The sequence below is a fragment of the Miscanthus floridulus genome, chromosome 9 (genome assembly GCF_019320115.1).
Source record: "Miscanthus floridulus cultivar M001 chromosome 9, ASM1932011v1, whole genome shotgun sequence".
Taxonomy (NCBI): domain Eukaryota; kingdom Viridiplantae; phylum Streptophyta; class Magnoliopsida; order Poales; family Poaceae; genus Miscanthus; species Miscanthus floridulus.
In genome coordinates, this window is record NC_089588.1 from 73,566,641 (window position 1) to 73,591,802 (window position 25,162).

A 25,162-nucleotide genomic window follows, 5' to 3' on the forward strand; every position below is an offset into this window, starting at 1 on the left:
ATTTAGTTTTATTTGGCATGAGTCGAAACCGAAGGAGACTGCGCAGGCTACACCGGGAGCGGCTGCCGGGGTTCAAGCTGGTGGTGATGCTGAGAAGGCCCAGATTGGTAAGACCTCGACGACAGTTGTTGGTTGGCTGACGGAGGCTCCTGTCGAAGGCCCTGTTCCTACTGAGGCTAACCCGAAGGTGTACATCATATCTACTTAGGAGTAGAAGGTTTAGTTGTTTTAGCTTTTGTAAAAAGGGCGGAGTATTTTGTCTGAGCTGAATATATTTTGTCCTGTGCAAGTTTCCTCCTGGGGTCCTATGCAAGATGTTACCCCTATAACAATGATGTATGACAACCTATATGCTGATGGGGAGTTATGAGTCGTGGCGACTGAGTCATGAAAGGCCTTCGGTTGCTGAAATGTGGCAGTTCGTGGAAAGCAGGTACGACGAAGGCACTGAGTTCACGAGATCCTTTACGTTTCGAGTTGTTTGATTAATTTACCTGCGGTTTATCTGGAACGTCTTTTCTTTTGCCTTCGGGCTAGTTCCCCCTTCGGGGCTGTTGTAACTGCTGTGAATTGTTTGTTCATATTACGGTTGTAAGGAACGTGTGTCTCAGAACGTTTGATTTGCATGTCGTTGAGGGGTGTTGCTCCCTCTTTTTGTTTTTGCGAATTACACAAGTACATATGCAGATGCTACTTTTTCTTACTATTTCTTTTTCGAAGGTTGTAATTGGCTGACAAATTGGGGCCCTTTAAAACGCGAGGGTCTCCCCCCTAAGGCCTTTGTCAACGTGAGGGCCTTAGGCTCTTTGCTTTTGTGGCTTGCCTAATGTTAGACGATAACTTGTGTGATACCTTTGGGCGTTGCTCCCTTGGTTTTTTTTACTCTTGTCGTAGTGCGAATTGCGAGTTGCGAATGAGATCAAAGGCATTATGTGTTATGTATTGTCAAAGAGAGATAGTTATACAAATATTTTGGATAGAAGTGAGCTCTCTTGTGCCTTGGATCTCTGATCTTGGGCTTTTGGTTTCTGGCCTGCGCTCTCGGAACAGAGAGGCTCTAGCACTTCGGGATACGGAAGCACGAGCGTGGGCAGATTTCTACACGCCTTCCTGTGCTCTGTGGGCTTTCTCCGAAGGCTGTCGATCTCATGCTTGTCATGTGCCTGTGGTCTTCGTCTCCTTCGAGTGAACGTTGCCATGGAGTGAGTCCGAGGCTAGGTGCCGGGGTCACTAGCTTCTGGGCACTCTCACTGCTGGCTCTGGGGTCCCTACCAGGCCTTTGGCTTTCCACCGGCTGATTCGGTGCTAGCTGGTGCTGATGGCTTCTTGGGGGATGAGACTTCTCGTGGTATTCCCTGAAGGCCTCCGCTGCTGGCCGGTCCATGGCGACCGATGTCGCGCACCACGGGCTGGTGCAGGTGTCGCGATACTTAGGGGCCTTCGCCGTTTGTCCTGAGCTTCTTGCTTTACGAGTTTTCTCATGGTACCGTTGGCCAGCAAGGGTCGAAGGCTCTTTGGAATACGTTGGTTTCCATTCTGTGTAACATCCAGAATATGTTATTTATATTAGAAAGCGCAAAGTGGTATATGGTTCAACGGGAGTTTTAAACTTTTAATGAGTGAAAAAAATAAATTTTTTATTCCTTGATTGGATGGATGATCAGATACCATAGATACATAGAGCTCGTCGAATGCATTCCGTTTGACTACTACATGTCGTTTGGATATCGGGTCACAAAGATATAGATTACACAAGTTTTAATGGGGAAAAGGAGCCCATATTGTAACCGAGCCCAGTTCTTTTCCATGTCTTTCTCATCTCTCCCCACAAAACCTAATACCTATATCCCTTGATGAGCGGCCACTGCCGCCTCATATTCACCCGAGGAGAGAAGATCGGAGAATAGAGAAGACAGGAGAGGGAGAGAAATTAGGGTTTTGATTTTCGTTCGTGGATTGTAAGCGTTTCTCCTCCAAAACCAGTTGGTTATCTTCTTTTCTTCCCGTTTCGCCTCAATTCCATGCTTGGGGTCATTATTCTTGATGGTGTTGCTATGGGTGCCGCCGCCTCTCCTTCCTCCCTCTGCTTGATCTCCTCCCTCAACCTCTTGGTCTACAACACTGCCCTCTCTGCCACCTCCTCTCTTTGCTCGATCTGCGCCACCACTGTCTCCGAACCATCAAGGCTCCCTTCGACGTGCTCTCTCTTGCGAGATCTGGCGCGGGGACAGTCGATCCGACGAGAGGACCTCAAATCCAAGAGACTTGGACATGACGCCACCATGGGGGTCGGCAGAGTCCCCCTCGTCGTCTTCCACTACAGGCTCACCGCCGCCTGCACCAAGCTTTTGTCGTCTTTGTCGACCCTTCCCTGGTTCGACGTCATTCATCTATGGGGTTCGGCAGTTCTGGCCCTCGGCGCCACGAAGGCGGCTCGGCCAAGAGTTGGTGCTCCTCCCATCAAGCTACGATGGATCCACCTTGGCGGCAAGGGTAAGCCTCTCATCTCTTCCACTACAAGAAATCCTTTAATCAATGACGGATTATTCATGATGAATTATAAGAATGTCACTAAGTAATTGAACACGTTCCACTACCGATTATTAAGGCCCATTCCAACCCACTACCGGCGTTGGACTATAAGAACGAAGGCAAACCCTAGCCCAATACTCCTCCCGGTCTCCCATAGCCGCACACTTCTCGGTCCTTCCATCCGCAGTCGATACTTCTCCCTCCGTCTCCTACCTCCCGAGGACCCGATCCTCCACGAGTCGCTTAACTTCACTTACCGCCACCCGGCCACCGCGTCCTCTCTCTCCTCAAACTCCCGAAACGGAGCAGCAGTAGTGTGGGGCTACGGCGGCACGGTGGCTACTGGCATCGTGGAGTAGTGGCAATGAGGAATAGCGAGCTAGGTTGCGGCGGCACGGAGCAGCGATGTGGGGTTGCGGTGGCATTGAGCTATGGCGACGCGGCCGCCCGGGGCAGGTGGCGCGGAGCAGAGGTGGCGCGGAGAAGCGGTGACGCTGTGGCGTGGGGCTGCAAATTGGGCGGCGCGCGATGCTACTGGTTCAGCAAGAGGTCCAGCAAGGAGATTGATGACATCAGCGTAAGTGCCCACCCATCCGCTTCCCTCCTCATCCATCTACTGTGTGTGCCTCTTAGGAACTCAATTCTTTACCTGCAATGCTCAGCCTGCTTGAGGAACCTATGTTCTAGATCTGGCGTCTTGGTAGGTTCTGGATCTCGAGTCTTGGTTGATGAAGATCCTTGTTCTTGCAAAATATCAATAGGCTATACATAGAGTAACAGACGGTGAGGCTTCAGTTTAATAGAGATCATAGGGGATAGAGAAGCTAGACATTCTAACTACATTGTAACAACCTTGCTTGTAAGCTCTACCTGAAGGTCAAATGAATGTGACAGGAGGTAGTAGTATGTTCACAATATTTTGTCAGACTCCACCTACAAAATAATTATGTAGTTACTAACAATATTCTCTATTGATTTCTGAAAATGCAGAACTACTTGTTCAGTTGTTCTGTTTCATTACTTGTGTTTAGTAGTGAGGACAGAAAGAAAGAGTAGATCAGTAGATAGTTTACCATAGAAGAGAACGGAGTGCTTTGTTCAAATGTTGTCTTACTTGCTCATTGATATTTGTACTGTTTCTAAGCTGAAAACGAGCCAGATTTGTCTAGTCTTACAGTAGCTAAACAAAATAAATAGCCTGTAGCATATCTTCATGTCACCTAAATAGATTTATGTTTAGTTGGTGTATGAACCTGTTGACAATTGTACTTACATGCTCATATGTGCTTGGAGGAAGCAGGCATGGCTTGGGCAGCAGCATGACATGGAAACCCTGTCAAAGAAAATCAAGAACAGGTTTGTTTCCTTTCTATTTAATTTCTGTGTTATATTCGATCAATTTGGGCCTGTGTTAAGAGCCACATGTTGTTCTGCTATATCTTTAATTCTTTGTTCATATCTTGACTTTGTAGCAATGCAAGGAGTGCTGATTTACTTTGCTATCTGTTTAATTCTTTTTTCTGCTATCTGTTTATTTCTTAGCAGATTTACTTTGTACATTCTTTCAGAACAAACCATTTGTAGAATTGCAAAGAGTGCTGATTGACAGTTTGTAGGGAAACAAGCAAGTCGACATCAACATTCAGTAAAGCTGCAGCTCTCAACTTGTAATTAAATTCTGAGCCAATGCATATACAGGTTCCACATTACTGAATTCTGAGCAAATGCATATACATGTCTCACATTACTGAATTCATATGAATACTCCCTGCTACTATGATCTGTACTAGTTAGATTTCATGAGCTCTGTTTCTTTTGCTCTTGTGTAAACTATAGACCTGTAGACTAACTGCACATGGGATCTTTACATTTTCTTAATACATGAGCAATGGACTGCAGATTAGTATAACTTTATTACCAAATACCAATACTGCCCCTTCCTTTTTTGTGCTTATTCACTACTAATTGCATTTGACTCTTTCTTATGTAGTGCCATTTAATTTGCTTACAAGCAAATATCAAGTACAGATTTATCATTTTCTTCCCTTAGTTTCAGTAGCAGCATATTATCTTAAATTTCTGTACTTGAAATCAGCTGGTGGCTAGAATTTGGAAAGACAGTGGCATGTATGCTTTCAAGATAAAGTTTCGAGCTTACACACCACCGGCTGCACTCTCAATTCTGAACTGTATTCTTTGAAAACAAAGCCACATGAACTGTTAGAAAGAAAAAATTAGAATGCTACCTACACAAGGTTATAACAAAACCATCTAAGTATATTTCAAACCAACCTGGATGGAACATATTGTTTTACTTATGCTTACATGAGAACAGGGAAGAGATCTGATTGACATTGGACACTTTACATGTATAAAAAAAGAGAGAACAAAAGGCCTTAAGATTTGTAATGATAATCATAATGTGATAGCAATGGATAGCAGATTCACTAATAGATTTACTTGTACCTGTGATGTGTGGCGTTCAAATCTGAATGTCTCTAGTGTTTTTTATTAAATTATTACCAATCAACATATGTTCAAGGGTCCTGAATAAACTAGCTAGGACTATAGTTTAAGTTTTTCAGAGATTGTGATGGCTGTAGAGATGTTGGTCTGACTGTGATTAATTTCTGAGGCCACTCTCTTGGAAGTAGAATTAATTTTTTGTACTGTTTGTATAGTACACACATATTAATCTTCAGTTATTTTATTGATGATAATTTCTACTCTCTAGAAAGAAGGAAGCAACATTGCATAGGAAGGTCCAAGATGCAGCCTACAGAGTCGAAAGGTATCTACTGCCTCCATGATATTTTACCTCTGCAGTTCAGAGCAACTAAAGCCATCAGCTAGACCACTGTTGGGCAGCATAAGCAGCAATTTGGCACTGCAGAGCTTAGCTCTGTTTTCTGCAGGTTTGAGCAGCATCATTTTTATCTCATGATGCAGGGCAGTGTGGATTCACATAGGTGAAATGTCATGTTCAAGCTACAAGGTGAAACAGTGAATTAATTCTCATGTAATCATTAGCTAATGATCAGTTCCTTGCTTGTGTGATTATTCAAGCTTTATCTCTAGTCTGTAGCATTTATGTATTGTTTTTCCTTTGACAATTGACAGTAGTAGTTGCTCCTGACCACATTGATTTGTATTTTGTTTTGCAGCTTGTTAGTTCTAGAAGCAGGTCTGCAGCAGGGAGATCAGTTCATTTCTGTATGTATTTTTCAGACTGAAAACCTATAGGGGCACTATCAACTCTACCTTTCTAGATGTAGATGGGTTATTTGAGTTATTTGTTGGTTCAGTGGTTTACTTGTTGGTTCTAGGTTAGTTAGCTATCTCTGCATTTATCTTTCTGCCAGCTCTGAGACTTATGTTTACCTAGGACACCATTGTTGTAGTTGGTAGAGCAAAAGTAATCGCTATAGGGATTGGTTCTTCCATTGAAATAAAATTATGCACACCCATCAAATTGAACATATCAATTTGTTCAGTCCAAACCAGCATTTGTTACTCTTAGATAATTATCTGTTGTTGCATTGTGAGATAGTGTTGAGGTAATTTTTTTTCCTAATGAATGGTCTGAGCGACTGAAAGAGTGCAATTAAGGTAGTCCAACGATGGTTTTTTGTTAGTCCAATGATGGCAATATAATATTTAAGAAACGTGATGGACTGAATAAAACAAAGCTGCAAATCTCATATCATTCATGTCATATTTGTAGAAATGGGAAGTCTGGAAGAATTATTTGTTAGAGGGGATACTTTTTGTCCGACCATTTTTTCTTTAACTAGTTAATTTCATTTATTAATAGTGGAAGCTATAATGGATGATCTTTTTTGTTGCTGCTCAATAGCACAAATTTTCCCTGGTGCCATCATTCTTGTTTGTATGATTTTTGTCCCATCGGTGGTCTTGCTCCGAGCTTCACAAGTATGCCAAATATCCTGCAGGTTGTCAAGATCGTTTTTTGCTGTGGATAAGTCATATGTCCACGGCTGTCTTCGCGTTCAACGCAATGCATCACGTCGAAGGATGAAGTACATGAAAGTTTATTATTTTTTCTATCATGTATATTGTATTTTTTAGCCTATAAGTTTGTATATGCTGAATCCATTGTATACATCAACTCATTATTACCATTGTATACATCTATTCATTATTATATGAATAAATAAATGTCTATTGTATGATTGGTGTATCTTGTGATGAATGTTAATATACTATTGATGTGCTAAATACGTGGCAATTGGTTGTGATATCAACATCCACGTCATTGTATAAATGATGATGTGGCTATTCAATCTATGACGGTTATATTCTATCACAAACATTGGGCTTGGGTTGGGCTAAGTGGGTCTCGGGCTGAGCTATGACAGTCTATAACCGTCATGGATTGCGTTAATCTGTGATGGTTTTCAAATAATCGTCATGCACATCAATCCATGACGCTCAATACATGACGATACCTAAAACCGTCATGGATGCTATTTTGTGATGGTTATTTAGCGATCGGTGACGGAATTGAACCGTCATGTATTAATAGGTTTCTTGTAGTGTTCTCTCATTCCTCTCCTCTCTGCTCACCCTCACTCTCCTAGTTTCCCAGGTTGGGAATGACAATAGATCTCGTTTGGGCCTGGAGGAGCGTATCTTTGAGGATGGAGGGCTTGCAGGCGCGGGTCTCCAAGGACGGTGGCAGGCCTCTACAGTGTCCATGGATGCAGGCTTCGCTAGCGAGCATGGTGGTGGGGCCTGGCGGCAGGTGCGGCGGTGGGGTTCGTGTTGGGCGCGGTGGCAGGCCTTGGCAGCAGGTGGTCCCGATGGCAATGCCGATGGTGGGCACTATTTTTTTGTTTTTAATCCATTTTTAGAGCCAAGTGTTGTAATTACGCCAGTATGTTTTTTTTTTATAAAGGAAGGTTTTATTAAAACCTCGGAAGCAATACATCGAGTTGCCTCTGCCTAACATAAGGCACACAGCCAATTGTGCCGGTATGTGGAGACACGATTTCAGAGACGGACACCATTATGGACAATCTCTGTTGCTTTGGTTACCAGAGATGGGCTTTTTCTGCCGCCTCAGCAAATCACCGATTAATAGTGATGATCCGCCTCTCTAAATTCCTTTTGGACGTCTCAGAAAAGTGAAAACATCGTAGTGCTAGCAAATTATATTCTATTATTAAGGGATTGATTATCTAGAAGAAGTCTTTTGCTGATGAAGCATGTTCTGTTGACATGCTTGCAATAGTAGCAGACATCATTACCATGGTGATGGGATAGTAATTAAAATCATAGCTACGAAGTGGATTTCTGCATTTGTATGCGAATACATATCGATGTACTGGAGTAATTGATAGGTCATGCTTCAATATTGAACTGAGGGGCAATACGGCGTTCTCATACATTCTCTGGAATCCAGCAGCCGTGGAAGCCGTAGGGGAGCCTATGGTTGGCCGTAGGGGAGCCCTACTCGAGCAATTTCTTCAAAAGTCACGGCGTCCAGCAGTAGCGCATACCCATCACCTTCCATGGTGCTTACGATGGATATCACAACCCCTACAAATTAAACATTCTTATGGTCTGAATGAAACACAAATCGTTAATTCAAAAAAAAAAGGTTTTCAGCAATAACAAAACTTACCGTCGTCTTCATCAGTTCCCCCCTGGCCTCGCCACAAAGAAGGGCTCTGATGGCACAGAGCCCAGCTCGTGCCAGTTCTTGGCCTCTTTCTCCACAAGGTCGACCTTGGTGAGGGAGTTCAAGAAATTGCATGGCCTTCGCGCGCCACAGGCATACACATAACTGAAGGATTGAAACGGGCGACCAGAGGGGGGGTGAATGGTCGCGGAAGCCAAAAATTTATAACCCTTCCCCTAAACACAAAACCTGACTAAATCACGTTTTTTAAAACTGGACAGAACTCTATGTACCTAGTAAACCTGATGTGGACGAAAATCCGTAACTCCGATCGACCTAAAAATTTGTCAGATTAAACTAGATGAAATTACGAAACTAACCTAACTGAAATCACGTCAATCTGACTTACGGGTCTTGAGATAAAAATAAAACAAGCAGACTATGTCAGATGCTAACGAGAATTGTAAAGAACAAATCGAGATGCACAAGATCAATCATTATAGATGAAAGATTAAATTGAGTAATTGAACTTACAAAAGTGCATCTAGCCTCCGCCCGAACATCATCCCTCTCTTAATCGGAGAGATCAACAAAAACCTCTCACTAGAATTCAAACCCTAGGCTAGACCGGAGAGAGGAAAACTGAACCGTGGAACCTCGGGGCACGAGTACTGTTCACGGGTACTGTTCACACGTGAATAGTACTCACCGGGAGTCCAGGACGTCCCTCTTCTCAACCCTAGGTGCCACATATTTATATCTCCAAAGGGTGGCACGACCTATTTTCACATAACCCCCTACGCTAAATAAATCCAACGTAGGGGCGTAAATTCTAATTACGTCCTCCATGGCAAATTCCGCGATGTCCGTGATCCCTCCATCTCCGCGATGTGATCCTCACGATGTCGCCGCACGACCATCCGAAATCATATCGCGATCACCAGAATTTCCATCTTCGGTCAACGCACGCCGCACGAGCGTCCCGGTACGATGCATGGCTTTGTGGCTCAACCAGCGAACCCCGGATTTTGTGGCGTAATCTGGAAACCTCCCTCGACGTCCTCCCACCGTGTAGCTAGGTACAGTAGACGTACACCACACGATCGCCTGTCCCTCGAACGCAAGCCTCGATCCGCCCTTCTCCGCCCCCACGGTTCTTCGGCGTGGCATCCTATCCTCGTTCTTCACTCGTCGCCGCATGTACCTTGTCTCCACCTGTCACCTACAACCACAACCTGCCGAGAGATACGTCACACGCACACCATGTTGTCAATCGCTCATCACCAAGGTGCTAGCACACCGGCATCTCAATCTCCCCCTTGATGAGTGCATTGACAACACCACACCGCACAAATTTATTGGAACAAAAAAAAATAAAAAGAAAGAAAAAGAAACAATCTTGATCCCCAAAGACATGGGAGCAGCAAAACTCAACAATTTCAACAACACTCCCCCTCAACCCCTCAAAACAAGCATGCCAAGTCTCAGCAAAAACGAAATCAAATCAAACTCCCCCTGCAAAAATGAATTTGTGCGCTACTCACTCTCTCCCTTGTTGACAAAGCACTCCATCAAGATAAAATGCAAGGAACCAATTTAGAGAAAAGCATGTGAGAAAGCACAAGTCGAAGCTTCTGAGACATATACAAAATACTTATAAAAGCTAACCAGCAACACGAGCTACTCAGAGAAGGAGCAACACAATGCCATGACCAATAGAATTTTAGAACTGAAATCTCTTTGAAAAACCAATTAGCCAGGCAAAAACATGCATATTCCAAAATTAGTGCCAAGCTGAAGACAAAACATATAGCAAGCTAACACGATGGATACACAGCTTCAGTCAAAGTTCACTGCAACGCCCACAAATGCATGCACTTGTCATATTTAATTCTGGCTTTTGTGAGCTTGACAAGCAGGGATATGGGAAGCAAGAGTTGTGCCCAGCCAGTTTGTTTAATTTTGATTATGAGCGAGAACCAGCAGGGACATGGGAAAAATCAGAGTTGTGCCCATATTTAAATTCTCAGGAAAGCAAGCAGATCATTTGCAACCATACTATGCACTCCCAAGTTAAAACTTGCATTGTGAGTTACATTTGCAGTGAAAACCCATTAAAAGAAGCTGACAACCGAACCATGAGCAAGACATATGTCAAGTATTCAACAAGTCACTAGATCCAGAAAAGCAAGCATAGCCCAACATAATTTTTTAAGTATATATCTATGCTATTTTCAAAATAAAAATTGGTCAAGCAAAACATTCAAACCTCTCCAAAAGCATCGATCGCAAACTAGCCAAAACAAGTATAAGGCATATGTAACTGAAGCAACTTACAATGATACTAGAATGGGTAACACACCCCGAACTCACTACGCAAACGTGCAAACGTGGTTTGATCGAGTGGTTTAGTCAGAATATTAGCAAGTTGCTGACTAGTATCAATGTATTTAAGCTTAATATCACCCTTCTCAGCATGATCCCTCAGAAAATGATGACGAACCTCAATGTGTTTCGTCTTAGAGTGATGCATAGGATTCTTTGCAACACTTATAGCGCTAGTGCTGTCACACAAGAGAGGAACGCGAGAAAACGACAAACCAAAATCGCGAAGGGTAGCTATCATCCATAAAAGCTGAGAACAACAACTAGCAGCAGCAACATACTCAGCCTCTGTAGTAGATTGAGCAACATTAGATTGTTTTCAAGAGGACCAAGAAACAAGCGAAGAACCCAAAAATTGGCAAGTACCCGATGTAGACTTTCTATCCAAACGACACCCAGCAAAATCAGCATCTGAATAACCACACAAACTGAGAGTTGAAGCAGCAGAGTACCAAAGGCCAAATGCAGGAGTAAATCGAAGATACCTCATTATGCGCTTCACCCCCTGACGGTGAGAAGTCCTGGGGGACGCCTGAAAACGAGCACACATACACACAGCAAAGTGTATATCTGGCCTCGTAGCAGTCAAGTACAGCAACGACCCAATCATGCTTCGATATTCCTTCTGATCCACGGGCTCTCCGTCCTCATCAGCATCCAAAGCAGCGCTAGTCGGCATGGGCGTAGAAATTGGCTTCGCATCATCCATCGCAAACTTCTTCAGGACATCCTTCGTGTACTTTCCCTGATGCACAAATGTACCTTCCGAAGTTTGTTTTATTTGTAAGCCAAGAAAGAAATTCAGCTCGCCCATCATAGACATCTCAAATTCTTTACTCATCACATCTGCAAACTTTTTCACAAGAGCATGAGAGGAACCACCGAAAATGATATCATCCACATAAATCTGAACTATTAAAGTGTCATTTCCTTGCCTGAGGAGAAAAAGAGTTTTATCAACTGAACCCATTTTGAACCCGTTTTTAAGCAGAAAAGTTTTCAATCTAGCATACCAAGCACGAGGTGCTTGCTTCAAACCATATAAAGCCTTTTGCAACTTAAAAACACGATCAGGAAAATTGGGATGTTCAAAACCAGGCGGTTGTTTAACATAAACTTCTTCATCTATAAAACCATTCAGAAAAGCACTTTTCACATCCATTTGATAAAGCTTATATCCACGTGAAGCAGCAAATGCAAGCAAAATACGAATGGCTTCTAAACGAGCAACAGGAGCAAAAGTTTCACTATAATCAATACCCTCTTTTTGAGAAAAGCCCTGAGCAACCAGCCTAGCTTTATTTCTAACAACATGACCATCTTCCCCTTGTTTGTTCTTAAAGACCCATTTAGTTCCAATTGGTTTACAAGAAGCAGGAGGATCAACCAAAACCCAAACCTGATTCCGTGCAAAATTTTCTAACTCCTCATGCATGGCATTGACCCAGTTAGAATCAGATAAAGCATGTCCAACATCTCGGGGTTCAAAAGAGGCAACAAAGGCAGTATGCGCAAAGACACAATAATTTTTATTTTTCATACCTGTGTTCCTTGTCGTGCGTTCATCCAAATTACCTATTATGTTCTTGGCAGGATGACGACTCTGAATGTGTCGTGGTGCTGTACGTTCTGAAATCACCTCCCCCTCAACTGCAGCCGGTACATGATCAACAGTCGGTGAAGCTGCAGGCTTTGCTGTAGATGTACGTGTCGGCGATGGTCCATCCTCCAAAGTGGTGGAGGGCGCCTGCTCAGGCTAGGCGCCAGGCTCCCCCTGCATCGCAGGCTGGGCATCATCGTCATCGTCGTCGTCACATCCATCTTCCTCTTTCTCATCCTCAAAAATATCCTGCCCGATCTCGTCATCACCTGCACACTCAAAAGCAGAAGAAAAACAAGGCATTGTCTCGTCGAAGGTGACCTCACATGTCTCATCGATGCGGTTAGTATTAAGATTAAGCACACGGTACGCTCGTCCTTGCAAGGCATACCCCAAAAATAACCCATCGGAAGAACGCGATTCAAATTTATCCAAATTTCCCTTTTTCAATATAAAACACTTGCAGCCAAAAACTCGAAAGTGGAAAACTTTGGGAGGTCGACCAAATCTCAACTCATAAGATGTTTTTCCCAGAAAAGCTCTCAGAAAAATGCGATTAGCAACATAGCAAGCGGTGTTGATAGCCTCAGCCCAAAAACGTCTAGGAGTTTTATGTTCATCAAGCATTGTCCTAGCCATCTCAACAAGCGTACGATTTTTACGCTCAACAACACCGTTCTGGGGAGGAACGTAAGGTGAGGAAAACTAATGATCTAAACCTTGTTCTGAACAAAAAGCTTTCATGCGAGAATTCTTGAATTCCGTACCGTTGTCACTGCGAATTGCTCTAACGGCATTATTTGACAACTCATTTTTCAGCTTCAGAACAAGATCATGAACATGTGAGAAAGCCTCATCCTTAGATTCCAAAAAGAACACCCATGAATATCGAGAAAAATCGTCCACAACGACGAGCACATACCACTTCCCACCAGCAGACCGAACACGGGCTGGACCAACAGTGTCCATATGTAACAGTTCACCCAGTTGTCTCGTCATCACCTGAGTCACAGGTGCATGAGAAGCAGCAACCATTTTTCCATGTTTGCAGGGAGCACAAATCAAATCCTTTTCAAACTTGAGTTTCGGTAAACCATCAATTAAATCCAATGAACTCAAACGACAAAGCAAATCAAAGCTCAAGTGGCCCAACCGACAATGCCACTTCCAAATCAGGGGGGAACCATGAGCAACTAAACAGCGAGTTTCACCAAAAGATTTAGAAAAATCAGCTTTAAAAATCCGTCTAAAAGGAGAAATCTTGCAAACAAGGTTACCAGCAGAATCAAGAACACACGAATTTCCTTTCTTAAAACGAACCTCAAAATCATCCTCAAGAAGTTGCGAAACAGACAGCAAATTATAATGCAAATTCTTTACCAATGCGACGTCCTTTAACGTGTATTTATCTGTTACCTTGATGCAGCCATGCGCCATTACCTTACCTTGACTTTTATCCCCAAAAGTGATGTTTTCCTTTACGCTCGTGGGGGTGAGGCTGGAGAACCATTTATCATCTCTGGTCATGTGGCGCAAACAACCGGAGTCCATTATCCATATGTCCTCCTCGCCTCCAACCTGCAATCAACAACGAGAGCGAGGGTGAGCTAATGACTCAACACTGGGGTTAGGATAATGTAATGAAAACCAGTGCTGAGCCACTTGCTCAAAAGAAGCGTTAGCAAAATCAAAGCTCTCAAAAAAACGATGAGAACCACGAGGGGGAAAACGTGGTCTGTCACCCCGATGTTGTGCAAGAGCACGAGTACGTGAGCGAAAACCAGAAGAGCGAACAAATGGCTCACGTCTCAAAATAGGACGATCATGAGTACCACGTACAGGGTACTGCTCACATCTAAAAACACGACGATCATGAGTACCACGTGTGGGGTACTGCTCACGTCGTTCAGCACGCATCCTCCGATAACAGAACTCATAAAGATGACCATCATGACTGCAAAAATCACAATGATAAAGCTTGCGTGCAGGAGCGAAAGAAGCCTCAGCATTAGAACTAGAAGCAACAAAAACAGGCTTAGCAAAATGATCACAAGAAGAACCATTTGGCTTAGTATTTTGTACACCCTTGAAGTGTTTTGGCTTAGGCACCCAAACCTGCTTTTTAGGAGCAGATCTAGATGTCTCAACCAGCAACCCATCAGAGGTGACACCTGAACCCTTCCTAGGAGGTGGTCCAGTATATTTAGCCAAAGGTGGATTCTTCTCATCAACAGGCGGTCCACTTTTTTCACCAAAGACATGTTTCAAGTCATAACCGGGACCAAAACGCTCACCCCGTTTAATTTGAGCAATAGCCATACCAATTTGAGGCTCACGAATAGAACACCAACCAAGAATAGTTCTCAAATGCTTATTTTCTTCTTCCAAATCAGCAAGTTTGGCCCTTAAATCATTATTTTTAACAACAAAATTAGGACAAGTTAGGCATGAAGGAAGAACCGGACAAGTGTGTTTTTCCAACTCAACAATATGTGATTTAGCAACATTTAATTCAGATCGTAAAGTTGGACAAATCAAACAATCCGGCAAATCAGGACAAGTGTGTTCTTCAAAATTTTTTACCCGACATAAAGCATTATCCAAGTCAACTTTCAGAAGCGGGCAAGAAACACAAGTACCAAGCAAATTCGACCGAGAACGAAGTTCATTTAGTTCAGCATAAAGTTTATCTCGATCATCAACAATGGAAGAATACTTGGTTTGCAATTTAGAAAGCGAAATCATATGAATTGAGCATTCTTCACATTCATCAGGTTCAGCAGGATTAGATGCAGCATTTTTGAGAGTACCTAGTTTAGCACAAGTTTTATCATAATCAGTTTTAAGTTTAGCCAACACTTTATTTTGCTTATGAACAATTTTAGTTAAATTAGCTATTCTTTGTTCTGCAGAAGTATCTACCTCATCATCAGAAGTTTCATCGTTGCTGTCGGTTGATGCATCATCCTCCAAGGCCATAGTACATATCCCACCATTGATGCCGGCGTCAGTGATGAAGCAAAGTCCGTCTGTCTTCTTCTTGGGTGTCTCATCCTCAGAATCTGAATCGCTGGAGTCTGACGAGCCACCTGAAACATACTGTCCAAGAGAAGATAACAAAACATTTGCAGCCTTAGCGACTTGCTTGTCAGAGTATTTTTGTCCGCCTTTCTTCCATTGCTTATCCTTCTTCTTCTTCCTCTCCCTGAACTTCTCCTGGCGCCTGAAGGAGTTATTGCCCTGCTCAAAAGATCTCTGCTTGTTTGGGCAATTAGCAGCAAAGTGTCCTCGCTCACCACAGTTGAAGCAGCCATCTGAACGTCTTCTATTACGCCTGTTGTCATACACACGCTTAAACTTGTTGGAGAGCAGTACAAGCTGATCATCATCTAGCACCTCCAACTCCTCATCTGCAACATGACACAAAGAAGACAAAGCAAAACTGGAAACATTTGGATTAGCATTAGTGTTAGTCTTATTTCCAGAAACCAAAGCCATTGGAACGTCAGAAGAAGAAGCAGTTGTGGGATTTTTCAATTTACGCTTAGAAACAATTTCGATCTCTTTTGATTTGAGCTTACTATAAAGCTCATCAGTGGTGAGAGTCTCATAACCTACAGATTCAACGATCGCCTCAACTTTCATATCCCATTCATCATTAAGTGAATGTAATAATATGAGAGCCCTAGCATGATCATCATCAGGCATATTGCTATTCATGGCCTTCATCTTATTAACAATCACTTGAAAACGTGCAAACATGTCATCAATAGACTCACTAGGCAATTGGCAAAAAGCATCAAACTCTTTTCGGTGAATCTCAAATTTTCGGTTTTTCACAGTGTTTGAGCCTTCATGATATTTTCTAAGTTTCTCCCAGATCTGATAAGCGAGATCTTCACTAGAAACCCGATCATATTCAGTTTTACAAATAGAAGCCTGTAAAATAGCAACAGCGCGATGATTTGTTTCAAGAAGCCCGATCTCAACGGCGTCAGTCGGTTCCTCAGCTGGAATCACATATGTGGCATTTTGTGTGATTTTCCATAGCTTCAGCGACTTGCCTTTGAGATAGTTGGTCATACGTGCCTTCCAGTAATCATAATCAGTCCCATCAAAAAACGGAGCGCGAACATCAAACTTTTCATTGGTCGCCATAGCTTTCAGCACCAATTAAGGTATAGAAAACCTAAACCGGCTCTGGTACCAATTAAAGGATCGAAATGGGTGACCAGAGGGGGGGTGAATGGTCGCGGAAGCCAAAAATTTATAACCCTTCCCCTAAACACAAAACCTGACTAAATCACGTTTTTTAAAACTGGACAGAACTCTATGTACCTAGTAAACCTGATGTGGATGAAAATCCGTAACTCCGATCGACCTAAAAATTTGTCAGATTAAACTAGATGAAATTACGAAACTAACCTAACTGGAATCACGTCAATCTGACTTACGGGTCTTGAGATAAAAATAAAACAAGCAGACTATGTCAGATGCTAACGAGAATTGTAAAGAACAAATCGAGATGCACAAGATCAATCATTATAGATGAAAGATTAAATTGAGTAATTGAACTTACAAAAGTGCATCTAGCCTCCGCCCGAACATCATCCCTCTCTTAATCGGAGAGATCAACAAAAACCTCTCACTAGAATTCAAACCCTAGGCTAGACCGGAGAGAGGAAAACTGAACCGTGGAACCCCGGGGCACGAGTACTGTTCACGGGTACTGTTCACACGTGAATAGTACTCACCGGGAGTCCAGGACGTCCCTCTTCTCAACCCTAGGTGCCACATATTTATATCTCCAAAGGGTGGCACGACCTATTTTCACATAACCCCCTACGCTAAATAAATCCAACGTAGGGGCGTAAATTCTAATTACGTCCTCCATGGCAAATTCCGCGATGTCCGCGATCCCTCCATCTCCGCGATGTGATCCTCGCGATGTCGCCGCACGACCATCCAAAATCGTATCGCGATCGCCAGAATTTCCATCTTCGGCCAACGCACGCCGCACGAGCGTCCCGGTACGATGCATGGCTTTGTAGCTCAACCAGCGAACCCCGGATTTTGTGGCGTAATCTAGAAACCTCCCTCGATGTCCTCCCACCGTGTAGCCAGGTACAGTAGACGTACACCACACGATCGCCTGTCCCTCGAACGCAAGCCTCGATCCGCCCTTCTCCGCCCCCACGGTTCTTCGGCACGGCATCCTATCCTCGTTCTTCACTCGTCGCCGCATGTACCTTGTCTCCACCTGTCACCTACAACCACAACCTGCCGAGAGATACGTCACACGCACACCGTGTTGTCAATCGCTCATCACCAAGGTGCTAGCACACCGGCATCTCAATAACGGTATTCCTTACCCTGGTAAGCCGGATTGATGGAAGGCATCTGCCCTCCCCAGCCACGCACCTCAGGGTCCAGCACAGTCTCCAGCTCGCCCATGGGGGTTCCATTTCCATCCTGTGGTATCCTGAATCGGGCAACCCTGCACATGCATGCCGGATATAAAAATTACTTGTCAAATAATAAATTATTGTAGCTCAGGCTGCACATGCATACCTAGCATCAGGGAATGCATCCTTGTTCATTCCGGGAGATCTTAGTCTATGCAGTGCAAGTGCCTTAATGACAGAAGGATCAGCATAGTACTCGCAGCAGTCAGCAATGATCGCATCTCCTTGTTCTTATGCGTTAATGAAGTGTAATGCCATGAACGGACGAACCTCCACGCTCGCCACCTACGAGGTACTTGTAAACATCAAGAACATCATCCACGAAAGATCAACATCAGTAAATACGTAATGGTGATGTTAATAGTGCTTACAGTCGTTCCGGTGAACCTGCATATGACGTGCATGTAGCTCCCAGACTCCGGTAGCCAGTCGAAGAGATACCAAGGTGTCAGCTGAGACTTGAGAACGCCGGCGAGGGAGTATCGGAGGGGCATCTCCGGTACGACGATGTAGTTCTCCGTGACGGCGAACGAATGCACCCATCCCGGTGCGTGCCCTCCACGGCAGTGCACTCTCCCAATCACTTTCCTCTCGTTGCTCCCGGCTGCCATCCTGACGACACGATGGCCACGCCGGAAGATGTCCGGGAGCAGCGTCAAGAACTCGGTCCTGTCACAACCGGGTGCGCGGACTGTAGTAGCAAGCCCCATAGCCTATCCGCGTACCGAAACTTGCCGATTGTGTCGAGAGTCTCCGGGTCTATCAGCACGGATGGTGGCCTCGGTGAGGCACAGCACCCGGCCATCCCCTAGAGGTAGCACGGAAATGTTGACGTTGTCGGTGAGCAAAGTGCCACTTCCGAGGCCGACGACGTTACGCACGCGATCGAGCAGAGGGACACAGTTGGGAGAACTCCCGGTGGAGAGGCCGGCCGTGCACCATGGCAGCTTTGTACGCGTCCGACTCGACCTGACGATGAGTGCGGGTGGCGCATCCTCGCCGGAAGGAGATGCGCACAAGTGTGGCGTACCCGTCGAATATGTGGTGGGACGAGTGCTCGCCGACGTCCCAAAGACCTGGCCCGTTCCTTAGGTACGTGCCATTCTGTAGAAGCTCAGTTACAAGACATGTGATGTTATAAGATGTTCTGCTGAAAAGTAGGTCGTACCAGCCAAGTAGGGAGGTGTCCTTCCACAGCCATATCACCCTCCCACCGTTCTTTCCGGACATTGCTCCATGCAGGATGCTTCGTCCAGCATTCTCCAGCGACCTTCACACAGCTGACATGCCTACGACTTTCCTTTCCCAAGCTGATATTGAGGAAGGTCTGATTGGAGAGAGAGTTGGACAAGAAGAATGATTTAGGAGCAGCACGTAGCGTGGAGGGATAGGTAGCCATTCTTGTGTTGTGTGTGAGGGATAGACGACGAAGCTCGAGGCTACCCGGCAAATCTATTACATTTATTTTATAGTACTGGATATATGGTCATGGTGCTACTTAGGCAACAATATTATTATATTGCAATTAATTGATAGTTGATGCTGTTCATAGCTATCGCGGGTTCGTAATCGCGGCAAGCATCGTGGTTGTTAGTCAGAAGTCAGAAGTGTGGGTCTCCGGTGGCTCACGTACTCAAAAACATAAGAGACACATCGGTTTATCCTAGTTCGGGCTATCGAGGCCCTATGTCCAGCAGTGAAGTATTATTCGTGCTCATCAGGAGCACCCAAATCAGGGGTTACAATGGAGGAGAATGAGAGTTTGACAAGGGATCGCTCGGTGCTATCCTATGGTCCTGCGGTGGTGAGGTTCTTCCGAGCAAGAAAGGGACCGGTCCTCTCTCTTGCCAAGTTGCTGGGGGAGGAACTCACTTGTGTTTCTCTCAGTTGCTCTGTCTAGCCGATGCTTCTGCTGTCTAATCGACCTCCAATGTCTCGGCTCTCCTCTATAGGAGCCGACCTCCCCCTTATATTCTAAGGAAGGTCAGGTACAAGTCGGTTTGTAGCTTCAGTCTATGGCCTACGTGCGCCGAGTGCAAGAGAGTACTGCCGCAGCGTGGATGGACCTCGGCTTCGTCGTGTAGGGGAGTTGTAGGAGCTGCTGGTGCCGCCCAACGTCGCTGCTGCCTGACACTTGACCATCAGGGGCTGTCTGCTGTGGTCTGGCCTCCTCGGGGTAAGCCTTCTCGAGGCTTCCTCGGCTGAGCGGCTGACGAGTGGGCCCTAGAGCCCGCTGTCCTTAGAGTTGGTGAAGTTGTTTGTCCTGTTGCGAAACGCTGATTGTGTGACCCTGTCGAGGGAGTGGTGGACAGCGCCTCGCACCCGTTTAAAGGGTTGCTTGTTGCCCGAGACGTCGGTTCTAGATGCTTAGTTTTTATGTTGAATGCAGAAAAAAATAGTTTGCCACAGCATTGTCAACACCATAGAGTAATCAAAGATGTCTTGTTCAGGTTGGTCACTTGTTGGTTTTTCTACCACACGCTGGTAGCTACAACAAGAGTTAAATGCACCAGCGGCCCTCGAACTTGTAGACGTGTGTCACATAGGTCCATAAACTTGGAAAATGCATTTCTGGGTCACTAAACTTGTTAAGTGGTGCACCGCAGGCCCATACCAGCCACGTGCACATTTTTTTTCTGACGTGGCAGCTGGCGTGCATGTGGCTTCCTCCGGCGGCTGCTTGCTGTTTGCTGTTTGCTGTTGCTCCTGCTTGCTGCTTGCTGCTCGCCGCATGCTCCTGCTGCTTGCTCCGGCGCATGCTCCTGCTTGCTGCACCTGCACGCACGTGCACGCAACTCGCCGCACAGCGCCGGCGATGACTCCCTAGACGTGCTGCCATTGTTGCTGCTGATGCCCAGGCCGTGCATCTTCTCCATGGACAGCTCGTAACCTTTGACGAACACGTCGTCGACCTGCTCGCCGTTCTCCTCCGGCTCTGGTGCCAGCAGCTTGTTGCTCCTCCTGCCGGTCTCGGCGTCGTCGTCCCAGTTGTGCCGGTTCCTTGCAGCCTCTGCCGCTGACTCTGCCATCCGCTACACTGTTGGTGTTGGGTAAGGCAAAGACACGAGGCACCATGCTGCCGTCCCTGATGGGCAGGTGCTCTCTGGAGGTGGCGTCGAGTCCAAAAATGCTGGTTGTGGTGGAAAAGGGCAAGAACTTGTTGGCCTCCTCCATTCCCTCGAGGAACGCCTGGTTGAGCATGTCCATGGTAACCCGCACCCCGTCTCCGAAGCTCGAGCTCTGGATGGTGGCCGTGTCGCCGGCATTGAAGAACACGCGGGCGTCTCCCAACTGCTACGCGATGGCCAAGCCAGCTAGCGGTCGAGAGCGAGGCCGGCCGGCGTCCGAGGCGAACGAGTCAGCTGCGTGCACCCCACTTTGGAACCTTATATCTCCAACTAGGCCGAATTAGACTTTGGCACTTTAAGCTCTACAACATTTGTTACTACCGCTTGTGCTAAAACGAAATGGATTCAGAGTTAAGATGGGACAAAGATTGATGTTTCCGTGTATTTTTGCGGTAGTATTGGTTACTTCCTCTCCCTCGCGCACCCTCGTCCGAGCAGGCGCTCGCGCTGTTCCGGCGCGGCGTCCCTCGCCCGAACGCCTTCACGGCGAGCTCCGTGGTCAGGCCGAGGCCGGCTGTGGCCAAGCGCAGGCCATGCATGGGCGCGAGGTTGCCGTGGTCGTCGAGCCGGAGAGCAGCCACGGCAGCCGGAGAGCAGCCACGGGAGTCTCGAACGGCGGCGTGGTCCTCGATGGAGATGCCGTTGATAGGTCACCGACGAACAGCACGGCGTTGCCCGGGTGGGACTCGTAGTGCCGGCGCAGCGACAGCCCAGTCCGGCAGCCCACGTCGGCGTCTTCCTGGCTCCTGGCTCACGAGGCCGATCTGGAGCCACTCCACGTTGAGCGTGCCAATGTCACTGCGGTGGTGGAGAGAGGGCGGCACGCGGAGTACGGCGCGATGCCCGCGGTGGAGTACCTGTCCCTCAACGGCAACAACCTGCAGGGCCGCATCCCGCCGGAGCTCGGCAACCTCACCACGCTCCGGGAGCTCTACCTGGACTCGTGTGCTTTCGTGATTGTACGAGGTTGCGACAATGACCTATGACTGCTGAACAGCGCCGGCACGAAGTAGTCGTCCGTCCTCATCACCAGCCACGGAGCGCGGCGGAGGAACTGCCGCTCGTCGTCGCAGAAGAAGAGCTTGTCGTGGTACGTGCAGGAATGGTCGAGGTCCTGTACGCCTCGGTGCCCCTGTGCCGCCTCCCTGCACGCACGTGCACGCAACTCGCCGCACAGCGCCGGCGATGACTCCCTAGAGGGTATGCTCGGCGAGTACTGCGGCGGCAAGGGACACGCCGTCCCGGACCCTTAGCTCCTCGGCCACGCGGGCTCCAGCAGCGGTGCCAGCGCCCGGACCTCGCCGAGGGAGTGCGCGTAGAAGAGCGCGTCCACCTTCTGCGGGTGCATGGCCGCCCACCGCGTGACGTAGCCGGAGGTGAGCGCGCGCCACCACTGCTCGTCCCGCACCTGCACGATGTCCTTGAAGATGACGGTGGTCTCGGAGACGTAGGCGAGGCGGTGCTCGCTGTCGCCCCACGTCTCCTTGTCGTTGGGGTCGACGGGGAGCACGAAGGAGCCCGCGCCCATGTACTTCTGCAGCTGGTAGCTCAGGTGGAGGTCCTCGCCGGTCATGAAGGTGAAGGGCGTCTCGATGAAGAGCGTCTTGACGTGGTCGGTGGGCAGGAACCAGGAGCTGGACAGGAAGTCCACCTGCACGATGCGGTCGACGGTGATGTCGTAGGCCGGGTCCGGCAGGTACAGCCCGGCCTCCTTGGAGCGGAACTTGCGGTAGCTTGGGAAGGTGAAGTCCTTCTGCCGTAGACGAAGTCGGACTCGGACTGCAGCGCCATCTGGAAGCGGCCGTAGTACTTGAAGTCGTAGCCGGAGGCGACGAAGCTGACGCGCGAGTCGTTGTAGCTCTCGACGATGCGGCGGAGCGACGCCTCGTTGGGGCTGTCGAAGGACAGCACCCAGGCGCGGTGGAACGGCAGCGTCTGCCGCCGCAGCTGCTCCAGCTGCGCGCACAGCGTGCGGCGCTTGAAGTGGTTGAGGATGACGGTGACGCGCGGCACGTTGGGGCCCGACACGCTCCACCGGGACCTCATCCGGAGCAGCTCCGGCAGCTTCTCGGTGCCGAAGCTCCGCCGCTGGAACGCCAGCACCTCGTCGTAGAGCTTGCGCTTGAGGCGGATCATGACCACGTCCGTCGACTTCTTCTGCTCGAAGTCGATGCTCTCGTGCTGGCACACCTCCTCCGGGGATAGCGCGCCGCCGCCGGGCTGCGTGGTGATGATCTGCTTCCAGTGCTGCGCGATGCGGGTGGCCCACGCCAGGTCCGGCTTCACGTTCACGCGGAGGTCCACGGCGGGGCTCATGTAGTAGAGCAGGAAGGTGGCATAGATGGCGAAGGCGAACTGGAGGCACGTCAGCGACGCCACGAGGCGGGACGTGTTCCTGGCCCCGCCGCGCGCGGGCTTGCCACCACCGCCCTTGCCGCCGCAGTACTCGCCGAGCATACCCTCTAGGGAGTCATCGCCGGCGCTGTGCGGCGAGTTGCGTGCACGTGCGTGCAGGTGCAGCAAGCATGCGGCGAGCAGCAAGCAGGAGCATGCGCCGGAGCAAGCAGCAGGAGCATGCGGCGAGCAGCGAGCAGCAAGCAGCAAGCAGGAGCAACAGCAAACAGCAAACAGCAAGCAGCCGCCGGAGGAAGCCACATGCACGCCGGCTGCCACGTCAGTAAAAAATGTGCACGTGGCTGGTATGAGCCTGCGGTGCACCACTTAACAAGTTTAGTAACCCAGAAATGCATTTTTCAAGTTCATGAACCTATGTGACACACGCCTACAAGTTCGAGGGCCGCTGGTGCATTTAACTCCTACAACAATCAATTTTATTAGTCAGTACAGAGTTTGACTAGTGCAATCCTAGAACAATCTACTGTGATTGTTTCTGTCTTCTACTTTAATGTGTTCTTGCTTTCATGATCCACGTGCTTCTCTCATAGGAAACTGTTTGTATGATTGCACCTGGGCCAATAAAACTTTCTTATAAAGCTTCCTAATAAATAAATGGCATTTGTTTTTAGAATCTTTGCTCAAAACTACTTATTTTATGTTCAATTGATTTTCAGGTAGCTTCTGGAGGTGCTTGGTAGCACATCATATAGACAACAAGCCAATTGAAGTACTTCTAGAATTATGGATAATGTTTGCTTATTTTAGACTCCCTAGAGATGAAATTTTAGTTCATACGCACTTGTTAGCTTGGCTATAAATTGTTTGTCCTCAAACTATATGTGACAATAGTGAACATGTCAATAAATGAAAGAAGCAATGTTTGTTTGTAAGATTGGTGTATTATGAGATGTGTTGCATGCTAATGCAGTGATGATTTCGCACTAATCTGTGATGTTCTTTTTCGTCACTATAGTTTGGATCTGGGCTTGGATATGGATTGGGTCTAGTGAATGGACAACTAATCCATGACGAACACAAATGTCAATCTATGACGGCCCAATTTGTTCCAGCAAATGTATGACACGAGATACATGACGGTTTTTTCGATCGTCAAGGTAGGTTAACCATGACGCGTTTTCGAGTGTCTATGACCAAAGTAATCTGTCATGTAAAGCCACATTCCTTGTAGTGCGAGCACTCGCTCGGGTCAGTGATGGGATGGAGTCAGGCTCTAGACACCGTCGCTTGGCAGCTCGGGGCCCTAGTGAGCCCCGACTAGTGGCCACAGACATCCTTGGGCCCTACCTAACTCTGTCTAGACGGTGCGCGCAAGCGTACCTGATGGGTATAGCCCCCGAGCCTCGAGCGATCTCGTGAAATCGGTCGGGGGGGGGGGGGGGGGGGGGGGGTTCCGTCAGTCGGCAACCTCTTTCCTGGGGACTTAACATACACCTATGTTTGACTCTCATCAATAGCCTTTTCGTCTAATAATGCAGCAATAGTACGCATTATGACCAAGCACTTAGGATTGCAACCTCACAATCCTATTTCTTTTGCCCTAAGTCAGTCTCCCCTCACCCTCTCTATCTCTCTTATGAAGGTGTGGTGGTGGCAGACCGAACGTAGAGTGTGGCCGAGTGTGCATGTCTTAGAGGCGTGGCTGAGAGCATGGTTGGGGGCACGACCCCATCTTCATAAGGCAGGCACAGGTGAGGATCTCTCGCCCTCCTCCATACAATCTCCATAATCTCAATGGTGGATCCTCACTCACTCTCTCCCTCTCTCTTCCTCAGATTTTGCAGCGCCAGATCTAGATGGTGCCGAGCCCAAGGTAGCACTAGCGAGGGGGACTTCCACGACACAAACAGAGCATCAGTGGGCTCCACGGCGAGTAGTGGTGGCCCCCCACTATAGGCAATGGGCAACGCAGGCTCCGCAACGAGCTTGCACCTTTCTTTGTTTTTTCATTAATTTGCACATGCGGGCGTCTTGACCGCCTCACTAAAGATTG

The 25,162-nt window shown here is 47.3% G+C and overlaps 1 protein-coding gene and 2 pseudogenes across 11 annotated transcripts; 1 reads left to right on the forward strand and 2 right to left on the reverse strand.

The window, feature by feature from the left end:
* Positions 1-2,681: 2,681 nt before the first annotated feature.
* Positions 2,682-6,653, forward strand: LOC136482149 (uncharacterized). Of its 11 annotated transcripts, none has more exons than XR_010764991.1 (5): positions 2,682-3,109; positions 3,826-3,888; positions 4,101-4,199; positions 5,267-5,323; positions 6,486-6,653. XR_010764991.1 is itself a non-coding variant. In XM_066479387.1 (5 exons), the coding sequence occupies exons 1-5, from the start codon at positions 2,964-2,966 to the stop codon at positions 6,619-6,621; spliced, it is 453 nt and encodes a 150-aa protein (XP_066335484.1). In that variant the 5' UTR covers positions 2,682-2,963; the 3' UTR covers positions 6,622-6,653. The 11 variants fall into 11 exon arrangements, 4 of the variants coding, with proteins under 4 accessions (XP_066335484.1, XP_066335482.1, XP_066335483.1 ...); XR_010764986.1 differs by having other exon boundaries at positions 3,833-3,888; positions 4,078-4,199; XR_010764987.1 differs by having other exon boundaries at positions 3,833-3,888; positions 4,078-4,199; positions 5,271-5,323.
* A 1,328-nt stretch (positions 6,654-7,981) lies between these two features.
* Positions 7,982-19,025, reverse strand: LOC136480085 (carotenoid cleavage dioxygenase 8 homolog A, chloroplastic-like; annotated as a pseudogene).
* Positions 19,026-20,293: 1,268 nt separating this feature from the next.
* On the reverse strand, positions 20,294-24,320 carry LOC136482150 (uncharacterized; annotated as a pseudogene).
* Between the last annotated feature and the right edge of the window lie 842 nt (positions 24,321-25,162).